The sequence below is a fragment of the Malurus melanocephalus genome, unplaced genomic scaffold (assembly GCF_030028575.1).
Source record: "Malurus melanocephalus ecotype Western Australia unplaced genomic scaffold, MMel_1.1 scaffold_5, whole genome shotgun sequence".
In the NCBI taxonomy this organism is placed as follows: domain Eukaryota; kingdom Metazoa; phylum Chordata; class Aves; order Passeriformes; family Maluridae; genus Malurus; species Malurus melanocephalus.
In genome coordinates, this window is record NW_026623237.1 from 6,818,713 (window position 1) to 6,831,254 (window position 12,542).

Genomic DNA, 12,542 nt, shown 5'->3' on the forward strand with positions numbered 1-12,542 from the left:
GGATCCCTGGGTTCTATTTGCATCAAGCTGCTAATCATTTACAGACATCTGAGAACTCAAGTTTGGGGAATGGAAATCTCCATGTGTTCCTCTGATGCTTTGCATTGATTCAGATTGCCTTCTTTTGTAGGCTGAGCCATTCCTGAGGACATATAAGAACAGTAATTACACATACCCTAACCAACCTCCAGTAAGTGTCAACATCACCATCCCACTGCAACATCTGTTCCTATATGGTAACCAAATGAGTTATGTTCTGCAGCACAGGGGAAATCGAGCTTTGGCCAAAAGGGCTTGGGAGGCTGAGTGCCTGGTGCAGAGAAGGGAAGTACCCCCTGAGTTAGACAAAATGCATCTGGAAACACCTGTAAGAGCCTSTGCTCAGACAGCACTGTTATCAGTTCAGGATGCTGCGCTGTTCTGAGCAATAYTGAATATGGTTATTGAATTGAGTAACCAAGACCTGTCTGGTTAATTACATGCTAAAGAGACTCCAGTTTAACCACCTGGCCTCTGCTGGGAAGATCCTAGTTACTAATGGCTGTATTTGCTAACCAAATGCTATTCAGCTTTCTTCTTCTCTTTAGAATTATGGGAGCCAGCTGCTATGTGAGGACAGGTCTCCATCCTCCCCCCCGGCAACTTCAGGTAGTCTTGCCTGTTTTATGTTGAGAGGTTGAATTACTTTCAGCTGTCCTTCAAGATGAATGTTAATTTTTGCTGCAATGACTGCTGGACTATGAAAAACATTGCTCAGGAAGGATGTCACGTTTTTCAGCAGATGCTTAACAGWTACAATGCCTTGCATCTGTAACAGCCACTCTGTCATGCCAGGGAGCATTCTGATTAAGTAGCTTCACTGGATTCACTGACAGTGGAGAACTTCAAAATAACTCGTGATAAAATTCAGATTTGAGTGCTGACATAGCTTATAAATGATTCCACCTAAATCTTACCACAAGAAACTGGGAATACAGCTCATTTCRTGTTAGTCTGACATGTAACAGTATTCAGTTTTTCAAATTACTCCATATTGTCTTCTTCTTAGTCTTTTTATATCTTTAATGTGCTGTTCCAGCTTTGCATAATTTTGCATTCTTTTACCTTCCCTTTAGTGCTGGATATTGCTTGCCACTTACTGTTATTTGCTCCTTGCTCTCCTGTCTTCCTGGGTAGTGAAGTTAACCATTGAAATAGTGACTAATATGCATATGTTGGTGCTACAATCACAGAAGATGAGCTGGAAAAACTTCTGATTCATCATTTGAGTATYGCAAAAACATGACAGAGCATCACAACGGCATATTTCACATACACAGTAGAGAAAAAAAATAGCTATTTCCTAACCAGTTCTACTACATCCCTTTCCTTTGCAGTGCATTCCCTAAAGCCAGCTGATGTGAAAATTGTAGCAGCCCTTGGGGATTCTTTGACGGTAAGAAGATGGTGTTTTTACTGTTCTCTTGGTAAAATTKCAAGCATGTGCTTGCTCCAGTGGAGGGGAAATAGCTACTGTACCTGGAAGCAAAGTTSTGTTCATTCATGGATGATAATAGTTCTAGCAACTAGATCAAGAAAGGTGTCAGTCTTCCAGCACTTCATTGCCACCCATGCAGGTATTCACATGCTTTAGAACTCAAGCAAAAACACAGGAAAATCCTTTAGAAAGGTGCCTAAGTAATTTGCTGAATTGGTGACAGAAGGGATCACTTGCTGTTGAAATGCAACAAAGCACAAGGCTCAGGTTACTGTGCTTTTAATTTTTTTTTCTGAATAGGAATGGATTGATGAGCTGGTTCTTCTGGGAGCAGAAAGCAACTAAGCATTGCTGGATAATAGCATTTTATTAATTTTAGCATTAATGTGATAAGGAAATATGRGGTGAGAGCCCTCTAACTCAATGCACTTGAGAAGATATTCAATCTTTTTGTTGCACCTGTTTTAACTCCTAGCTGATTTCTTGAACACGATATAGTTCTTGCTGCTGCTGATTATCTTTAGTAGCCAAGAAGGAATATATCTCAAAATCCAGGCACCCTATATTCMAGTTATGCCTTTCTGCTTAGTGTTTTCATACTGGTCAAAGTTCTACAGCCAGGTCAGAGGAAACACTGGRCAGAAAGATGTAATTGGAACACAGATTTCTCCGAATCTGAGCCTTAACAACAAAGACATTGTGGGTACAAACCATGAACCCTTTACAACTCTCTGTCAGACATGTTGCTACAACTCCTACACACAGGATGCTACTGAAATAAATAGAAGCATTTGAATGTAAACCTGCAATATTAACAAATGAAAGATATTCTGTATATGGTTGTGGTGCTGTATTGTAATATCTAGGGCCCTGCAGGTGTTTCTCCTGCTAAGTATAGTCTGTAGGAGCTGGGAATAAAACCAGCTTTTATAGAACATGCAGTGGTGTATTGCTATCTCAGAGCTGCACTTGGCCTGTGCATAGTTGTTCTGAACACCAATCTTCTGTTGTTTCAATAAAGTTTATACTTAGAAGAAAAGGTAGTATTATGATTTAATCTAAGGTAGCAGCAAATAGGCTGCCTGGTCTTGTACTGTATTGAAGAACWAACCTGCACCTAGATTTAAAATAAAACTGTGCAATCATAGTTGGGAGGAACTCTTGTTCTGAATTCTGGAGATGTTTCAGGAGGGATGTAGTTGGTAGCTTGCCTCTTCAGGGTAAACTCTCTAGTGCTTCCTCCTTGCTCTATTCTGCTTTAAGTTTACATTTAGTACAATATTTTAAAAATTTATATATATGTATTATGGTGCTTCTTTCTGATACCTGTTTGTTTTCTCTGCTGAGTTCATATAGTGCTTCGTATCATTAGCCAGAAAGTTTTATGTGTTTGATTAAGATGCTTTCATCACTGTTGAGTAATGCACCATTAAAAGAGTTGTTTAGCTCATCTARACCCATGAGAAGAAAATCTTTGTTCCACAGCTTCATCATACATTTTGTGCGTCATATTCAATAGGATGCTTGTAAATAAATATGAAAGGTATTATTGTGTTCTTGAGGAGAATGGTTTGGGAAAAGCCAGATGCCTTTTAAAGCTTCAGAAGAYATCTATTCAATTCAAAAGTAAACAAAACAACTATGTAATTCTATTAGCAAATTRTATTTGTTTGTGTATTTGTAATACAAGTTGCTATTGCATTAGTAACTGTGCTTTTATTTCATTTGGTTAATGAAAAATAATGTCCAGGCTGGTTCAGGAATTGCCTCAGACACTCTCCAGGATGTGATCACTCAATACCGGGGATTGTCTTGGAGGTAAGTCTTCAGCCAAGATGATGAAGAGATGTGGTTTGGGTCTTTCAGCTGTCACATATTTGATAAAAAGGTTACTTCTCAGGCTATTTCTTGGAGGTGTGTCAAGATCCAGGATTTGCCATAAGGGTGGTTTTTCAGCAGTGGATTTTAAGCAAGCCTTTTGATMTTTCTCATGCTTTCCTTTTCGGCTKCTTGCAACAGTTTGTATTTTTATGTTGGAYGTCAGGTTGGAAAAGTACAAAACTGCAGAAGATTTAGTGGAACAAACAAGTCAGAACTGGTTGAGACTTCTCAAAGTTTTCTATTTCTGAACTTTTTGTAGTGTCATGGGAAGCAGTTTCTTTGGCCAGAGAACTTTTGGCACATATAGCTACACACAGTCAAAAGACTGAATGGTTTTGCTGTTGTAATGTAGCTCTGTTGATAATGACTGAAGCAGTTCTGTGCTGTATTAGTCCCTTTCTGTAAGCTGGAATGTGACTTCAGTATGTCCTGTCAAAACAAAAGTTGGAGAAATATATCCCTGTGCAGAATGCAGAAGAGAGTAAGGAGCCACTGCTGAAACTTTCTTATTACTCAAGGGCTGTTTGTGTTTGGTGTTGCCTTAGAGTGGCTTCATGAGGCTGGAATGGGCCTCAAAGTTGACCTTCTAAACTRCTGTGCTTAAGGCTTGATCATTTGAGAATGAAGCTGTGAGGCATTTTTTGCTACTTGATAAATGATTGACTATAGCCTGTACACCTGCAAGTGCATTAAATCTTTCTGGCAATCATCTTCACCGCTGAAACCTCACCTGTTCTCCCCATCAGACTTTCGCTTGTGTCCTCTCCATGGATCCTGACAGATTGATAGTTACTAAATTAATAAACCTTTGCTATTCCCCATGATCTGTGGCAAGTTTTCATTCCACTTATTATCTGTGTCCAGATAAGAGATGAGTGACTGGGATTTTCCTTTCTCATTTTAGTATTGGAGGAGATGAGTCATTGGAGAATGTGACCACTCTACCTAGTAAGTAAATGCTTTGCTAAACATAAATGGCAAGACTGAAGAGATGCAAAGGACTGATTTCTGATAAATTTATAGAGAGCTTTTAAGTATCTCAAAGCTAGTTTAGTGTAATTAACAGGAACTACCTTTAAAAGAAACAATGTCCTAGGACTAATAAAAGTTGCCTTCATCAGTGAAGCTGAGATAAAGAAGTGAAGCCAGATAGAAATTCCGTTACTTTCTTTTTCCTGTCTCTTTTCAACTGTTTGGTGAGTATTATTTGGAATTCTAARTAATCTGGCTATGTCCCTGGTCATGATGTGCTTAACATTTGCTTTTAATAAATATTCCATCACAATGTTTTCCAAGAGAAATGTTTGCATAGAGTACGCCTCTGGTAAAAAAAGATGCCTACTCATACAAGTAACCAGATGGGAATAATTTTAACTTTCTCTTCACTGAAATGCACAACTTTTCATAGCTCAGCTCGTTGTCAATGTAAAGCCACCTGAGTTTCAGTTTGGATCAGCTGTAATAATAAAGTTCCATTTGAAGAGTGCCAGTAAACTCTTCTTTTGTGTGTTGACCATTATTTTGAGCAGAATGTAACAGGAATGTAATTTTAAAAAGCAATTAATTGATTCACTGGATYGTATTACATTTGATGAAGCCATCATTAAAATGTGGTTAAATTCAGTCTCAGAGATTAAAGTAGATTTTAYAGTTTACAATGTGGCCATGTTCATGCTCAACTGTAAATTACTCTGTCAACTTCCTTTTGGAAATTACTATGGAGAACATGGTGGGGCTTTGTCAGAACCATGCATCTGAGGCTTTGTTCTTCTCATTTGTCAGTAGAATGAGATTTTGGACAGCAATGAAGCAGACCCAGATCCTTTAGCTGGAAATGAGCTCCTGCTGGGCTGAAGAAYCCTTCAGGCTTACTTCACAAAGTCAGCGTATGACTGAGAATTTTGTTTTAGGCTTTAACCACTACAACATGAGAGACAACTGCACACAGTAGTCCTCAGCTCTGCTCATCTTATCTGCTGGTGCCAGTGCAGGGCACTGCATGCAGGCTGCTGAGTCACTGCCAGCTGGTGACCCCTTTCACCACTGCTTGGCGAATCCATCCAGCTGACTGGCAGCTGCAGCAGCTGTGCTGTCAGAGAGCACAACTGTGGCAGTGCTGGTGTGTGCTAGTCCCTGTAGGCAGGGAGCAGCTGGAGTGTTTTTGCCTTCACTGCCACCTTTGTTTTTCAGACATCTTTCGAGAGTTCAATGTTACCATCACGGGCTACTCAACTGGTACCGGGAATGAGAATGATACAAACGCATTCCTTAACCAGGCAGTTCCTGGAGCACAGGCTGAGTACGTAGTTTTTTGTTTTACATTTGTAGGTGATGGATGCTTCATCTAATTGCCTTTCAACTGTCTCRTGTGCTGTCACAACTTGTTCTGAAGAGCAAGCAAAACCAGTCTAGTTAGAGTTGAAATTGGCTCAAAACATGTTAAATATATGGGTTTATCTCAAAGCTGAACTTTCAAATGAAACTAACAGTCCTGGTTATGAAATCCACAAACAAGAAACTGGCAGAAAATGTTTGGAAGTTTCTACTCTTCCTGTTCAACATCTATTYATTTATCCATTTATCAGTCAATAAATCTCTTGAGAACATGAATGTGTTTAGAAATTGAATGTGTAAYAAATTGATAAAGAGAAACTAGGAGTAAAACAGGATGAAATCTTACACAATTCTGGCCTCAGGTTTCTGGATAAGCAAGCAGGAGTGGACAAGAGGGAGGCAGGGAATAAACAGGAATCTTAAGAAAAGAGAATTACTKGTGGTCATACTTGGGTTTTGGTGCATTGCAGACCTGGTGCAGTTGCAGCCAGTTCTGCCATTATAATAGGGATTGTAATGTCTTGCAGTCATCTGAATTTGGCTCCTTGYTTCTAGTCACACCTGGGAGGCTGCGTGAGTTGAGCTTTGCTATATTGCTTATCCTGGAAATCCCTGGATACTTACTGAAAGTCAATGCTGTTTAATTAACAAAACAGATGGCTGGTTGGATTCAGTCATAGTTTGGGCACAGAATCTGGCAGACCATGCCTGGATTTGACATTGTGAAGTGATATTACCCAGAACTTAATTTGTTTGTTTAAAGAAAAATTCATCTTGCTTYCCGAAGGAGTCTTAGAAGTGATGCTCAGAAGCCAAGAGAGGTATTTGAGTTTGCTGTATCTAAGCAAAGATTATTAGGATTTATCAGGTTTTTTTATTGCTCTCCTGTAGACCTTGAGTAACTTCTGACTCATTCTGTTAATCTCAGTAAATACATGGATTTCCTGACAGAAATAGAGTGCTAGGCTCCCTGCTGTATCCAACAGCCCCCCAGAAGTGATAGAAGGCATTTTTTAACCTGGTGATGGCTGAATGTATCTGTGTACATTAATGGCTGATGCACATTTCACCAATGGGAATTTATTACATACTGTATGCAGCATATATCCAGATTACCTCCAGCTTTTGCTTGTTGCATGAAAGAGTGAGTTAGGTGCCTGTCTTGTACTCTTTATCAGTTAAAGCCTAAAGAGGCTTTTTGGTAGGGTGGGAGGACTTGAAAAGGACTTGACATAGGATCCACAACCTCTTAAGTCACCATTGTGAGTTAAGGCAGCTTGTATCAGCAGCAACAGAAGCATTGCTATTAAATAGTTATTTGTAAACTGTTTGAAGTTATTTGATGGATGTTAGTGTAATGAAAATTGCCTACTTCATCTATACCAATTAGTTTTCTCTCTTCCCCTGCAAGTGACTGGACTGGATAAACATGATGAAATTGAGCTCTCTTTGTTTTGTAACCTTGTTTTGTAAACATTCAGCCAGGAGATACCGACAACAATCATGCCAGATTTTGCTTGTCTTCTGTTGTTTCTCTGTCTCATAATACTTTGCAGAAAGTTGTGCAAAAGTAAAGTCCTGTAAATTACTATGCTAATATCCCTGAGCTCTGTGATACTTTTTTGTGTCTATAATGTTTTGGCTCTTGATGTGCCTAAGATGAATTCATCCTAGTTGAGTACTGAAATGTATTGCAACATAAGGAAATGGTTCTCCTGCTTTAGKTATATGAYCCTGGAATGATATTGCAATCCAGCATTTATTCTTCATCAACCAAAACTATCCATTTTCCAATGACTCACAGGGCAAAAAAGTCCACCAGCTAAAGCTGGTATTGAAGAATTGTTACCTRGCCTGTCTTGCTTTATGGTGCTCATCTGGAAAGTGCTTTCCAGAGATGCTGAGRCATTTCTGAAATTAGATAATTTTGCAGCCTGACCAGCTTATGGAAACCAGGTGTAAGGGTTTCTTAAAATATAATCTGTGGGTGYTTTGAAGAGCTTTTTAGTGAACTAGATGAAAATATAGTAATGTAGGTCTCATTCAGCAATATGTTCCTAAGCCTATCTGCATTCATTGCTTGAGTACACAATAGAGTTAAGGATAGATCTGAATAATGTTGCTGAAGCAGAGCATGGCTGAGATATCTGATTTCACATGGGGGAAAAAAGCAGTTTAAGAATTTAAGAGTGAGAGGAGAAAACAGGTGACAGGAACTGTGAATATGTGTATTTCCCATTAGSAAACTGCTTCCATTGGTCAAGATCTAAATTTGGTTGAAACTGCATTTCAGGAATGGGTGATCCCTGACACGACTTCATTCAAGATRTTGTTAGCTCTCGCTGACTGCACTGGCTCAGGATGCATCAGCACCTCACTAGCTGCATGAGAAATCAAATATGTTGTGGGCTGTCAAATCAATAATTGGTGTTTTCCTCTGTGTCAATATTGAAGTCAGTGCCGTAGCTTAGGAATTTCCATAKTAAGAAGGAAATTGTGACCACCTGTGATAGCTTTGGGATATAAATAAGTAGGCTATGACATTGGACAAGGATAATGGTGATAGGCACTGCATGCATGTAGTAGTTCTTGTGTCACAAGTAGMTGTATGACAGGGCTCATTCCTCAGTAGATGGTATGTCAGTGTAGATCAGTATTCAGCTGGACAAGGGTGGTGAGAGACCTCTCTTTTTCCTGCAGTAAACAAAGTATTGCAAAGGAAAGCTAAACTCTGGTTGCCATACAAAACAAGTGTTGTGCTTATTAATGTCAGCTGATAATGCTTCCAGAAATGACAGACAGMCAGTGTCTTTAACAAGAGCCTGGAGAGAGATGCAGCTCATTCCATACTACAGACCTGCCTGGAAGGTCAAAGCTTTCCGACCCTGTTCTCTTCTCTGTGCATATGTGAAGGCTGATGTGTCAGGGCAGTCAAATAAAGCTGAAGCATTTAGCCTAGGTAAATCAAAACTCATTGCACTTAAGATATCTATCTATCTATCTATCTATCTATCTATCTATCTATCTATCTATCTATCTATCTATCTATCTATCTATCTATCTCTATCTATCCACAAAAAAAAAGGAGAGTGCTCACCTGGCTGTCGGAAAACAGCAAGGCTGTCATCTTAACTTGTCTGAGTAATCTTGAAGGTTTCTTGGATTTTTAATTACCTTGGAAAAGTTATGCGCACAGAGCAGTTTCACATAGTGTACAGTTATGTACTGACTSTGGGTGCAGGCTACAAAAATGAGGAGGGTGTGCACAGTGGACTCTGAAACTTAAGCTTTTCAGGGGCATGTTGCTCAAGAGGTCAGCTAAGTATTGGAACTGAGGGGTTTTTTTTTTAGTCTACAAGGAATAGATTGATGGCAGCCTGGCTCTACAGAGGCCATCTGCCTACAACTGTTTCCATGTCTGGCTTTTCAGCTGTTTTAGCTGCTAAGCACTGTATTAGGAGCTGAATTTATGGTTCCAGATTAATTACTGAACTTGAGTAAAATCAGTATTCAAGTTTGATTTGATGTTGATTTTATCACTAAGATGTGAACCTGTAATTTGATCACAGCAACATGAGTATCATACTGTGTCCTCACTCAACCCTTCTGATAYCTGACAACTTGATTTAAGATGTCTGAAGAGTGTAATGTTGATCTCTCAGTATGGGTGTTTCTTCTGCTTACTAGTTCTCCTTCTTTCCAGGCACTTGCCAGCTCAAGCAAGAAATCTTGTCAGACTTATGAAAAATGATCAGGTAAAGTTGTCTGCAACTCCTTTAATCTGACAGCATGAATAGAAATAGGKGTTGCTTCACAMAGCAGATCCACMTGCAATGACAACACATGCATATCACAAAGTTAAAGAAATTCAGACTYRTTATTTTCTTCTTWATTGCRCAGAGGATTGACTTCAGKGCTGACTGGAAGCTCATAACGGTGCACATTGGAGCCAATGATCTGTGCAACTATTGCAAAAACCCTGTGAGTAGTGGGACTGGTTGTCTGAAACAGTACTGTTAGTGTAGAAACACATCGAGGGAGATCTGTTGATCCATCAAGCCTTCACAGAGATAACATGAGTTATGCATGGGCTGATGTGTGTTTTGATGGGCGTTGTTGCTGGCAGTACCCTGRTATTAAAAGTTACCAGTGACAGAGTAGGATGGTTTTGTTTTCTTTGGCTTACTCCAGGATAAGAACCACTGCTTTGGCTACTGTGTCTTGACCATAAGCAAAATACTGAAGGGAAGAAATGCCTCACCCCTGTGATGTGGTAACTGCTCTGCTGCTAGCTTGGCYTCTTTAGACATCCAAGAATGGTAGTGCAAGTTCAAAGCAGTGCAAGCGTACAATTGTCATCACTCCATAACTCACAGGGTAGGGCGGTGCTAGGAACAGGTGAGGTGTGTATGGATGTGTATGTGAGGGACGTTGCTGCAGTGCTCAGTCTAATTTGCATGTTATGCTCCTCTGGATTGTGGAGAAGCCTTTAGGGCTGCCATGAGGAGACCATGGGAGTTGAGTGGGCAGGCAGCAGGGAGAGGCCACTTTTCACTGCCAGCTTTCACTCTCTTGCCTTTAATATGCTAACTTCTTATGWGCATTTTCAATTCTCCTGCAACCCTCTGTGCTTGAGAAATGTGCTGCTTCTGCAGGAGCCTTGCTAGGCATCTTGGCTGCTGCTGCCAAGTTTTATAGCCTTATTTATAGCTATGACCTTGACTAGCAATGATTTCACATAATTTTATGAGAGCTTATCAACTGGCTGTGGGCATGCTTATGGCTTCTTGGTTTATGCTGTTCAACATGCATTCAGGTTGGGTTCCTTCCTGCATTTTTACATGACAGGCCCAGTGGWTTTGGGTTAAATAGGCTGCTACTCAATAAGGTTTGTTTTAAATCTAAGGGTTTTAAATTTCACTGTGCCTTYCTATGATTTACATTAATTGGTATGTGTAAAATCCCCAGTCTCCAGAAAGAAGCAGGAACATTCTACTGACCACAGTGTTGTAAGGCAGAAAAGGAAGTGAATTAATGTGATTCTCCAGCTTCCCAACCTAAATTCCTTGTGTCTCCATTTGACAGTAATCTCTCCTGTTTCTATCAGGATCACTACTCAGCTGGGAATCACATCAAAAGGATTCAAGAAACTCTTGATATTCTGCACAAGGAGGCAAGTACTGTGAAATTATCTCAGCATTCTAGCYCATACTGAGACATGACTGACTGATGCTAGTTCTTCTATTTGTTTGATTTTCTGGGCTTTTTTTTTCCCATTCTGGTACCAAACACATTCTCTTGACTTCTACAAAACCACTTTCTTTTGTCTTGTCTGTCTGCAGTAGTGAGATGCATTCTGAAATGACAGATAGTAACATTGAGCTATGGYGTGGGAAAGGAATCAAAAGCTGAGTTTCAGGAGTTTGGTGGGGAGTTTGTTGCTTTTTCATTCTTTTAAATTTTTGTATCCTTCCAAGAGTGGAGAAAGTAAAGGGGCGTCAAATGGCTGGACTTTAGGGTGAAAAAAATGCACTGTTGGCTGTGTAACCAGTTTCTTCTAAGCTAATGTCTGACTTACCTTTCAGGTTCCAAAAGCTCTGGTGAGTCTGGTTGATGTGGTGGACATCCTTCCTCTGAGACGGCTATTTGTRGACACTCCAGTTCAGTGCCCCACCTACCTGGCAGAGTAAGGCTTGTTTGACTTCCTTTTGTCCTGTGTGCATTCTTCTTCCATGCTTCTCTCATAATTTGAACTGATGTTTAAAGGTAACAGCACAGTCCTATGGACTTCCTGTGCAGTGCTGACATCACCCTGCCTAATGGCATTTCCTTCTCCTGGCTTTGACCTAAGAGTTTTCCATATCTAGAACTCTATGTAAGGTACACCTCAAAGGCTAGGGTTAAAGTTACTGATACAGGGTTCTTCATGATGGGGTTGAAGTCCACAAACACTTGGATTTGAAGGCCTTTTTGTGGGAACATGATGTATTTGCAGAGTAGACAGGTTTCCCCTGTTTCAGAGGTTTTAGTGCAATGGGTAATTTGAGTTCTTTGCTGATCTTTCAGACAGAGACCAATTCTCTGTCTTGGGAATGCAAAAGAAATTGTTGGTTTGAAATGTATCAGCTTGAATTAAAGCAGGCAGTACATTTCACAAACCTGCTTTCTGTTTCAAGGGGGTCTGGTGTGCTCCTCTGTCAGTCTGCAGGGCCTTTGGAYGCCAGGCTGTAATTAATGAAACAAACTATCTTCTGTGTAGTGTGCAATACTTTGACATAATTGGGTATGAAACCAAAGTTACTTAGAGTAGTATCATTCATGTGARGCAGAAAATAAGACTCAAGTTTGAAATTACCAAGCAAGGACAATAACATGTTTTCAGAGAAACGTCWCTCTACCAGTTCCTGTATTACTTCCATGTCATGAGGGCACTGRGTGGCAAAGGGTGGCTTCTGAATTATGAGGTATTTAATTCACTCTATTTCTGTTTTCTCCTCCAACCTCTCCTGCAGTTATCTGTGTAGCTGTGTTCTCACAGGAGAAGAAAACTCAGAAAATTTAACAATGGTGAGGGAAGCCATCAAAGCTTACCAGGTATGACTATGAAGAGTGGTGCAGTTACTTTATTTCCAGTTGAGGTGACCTCTTGGTTACCAAGCAACATATCATATCAGTATTTTACCCAAACTATGAACTAAGAAGGGGGTCATTTGATGCTATCCAAGCCTATCATGTGATTAGCAGCAGAAGTCTTCAGAAAAATTATGTTTCCTAGTAGAAGTTAATCGGCGGGAGTTTAGTCACCAAAATCCTGTCCCTGACAAATAGTTTCAGTATTTTGTTCCAGCCT

General features: G+C 40.0%; 1 protein-coding gene across 1 annotated transcript in view; it reads left to right on the forward strand.

Moving 5' to 3' along the window:
* The window catches only part of PLB1 (phospholipase B1), a 77,519-nt gene that overhangs the window by 38,582 nt on the left and 26,395 nt on the right, over window positions 1-12,542 (forward strand). The window contains exons 30-40 of the mRNA XM_057371236.1: window positions 131-190; window positions 588-648; window positions 1,377-1,435; window positions 3,228-3,295; window positions 4,263-4,306; window positions 5,549-5,657; window positions 9,396-9,447; window positions 9,593-9,673; window positions 10,800-10,865; window positions 11,278-11,378; window positions 12,205-12,286. Coding sequence (XP_057227219.1) covers window positions 131-190; window positions 588-648; window positions 1,377-1,435; window positions 3,228-3,295; window positions 4,263-4,306; window positions 5,549-5,657; window positions 9,396-9,447; window positions 9,593-9,673; window positions 10,800-10,865; window positions 11,278-11,378; window positions 12,205-12,286 — 783 coding nt within the window. The remainder of the gene's footprint in view (window positions 1-130; window positions 191-587; window positions 649-1,376; window positions 1,436-3,227; window positions 3,296-4,262; window positions 4,307-5,548; window positions 5,658-9,395; window positions 9,448-9,592; window positions 9,674-10,799; window positions 10,866-11,277; window positions 11,379-12,204; window positions 12,287-12,542) is intronic.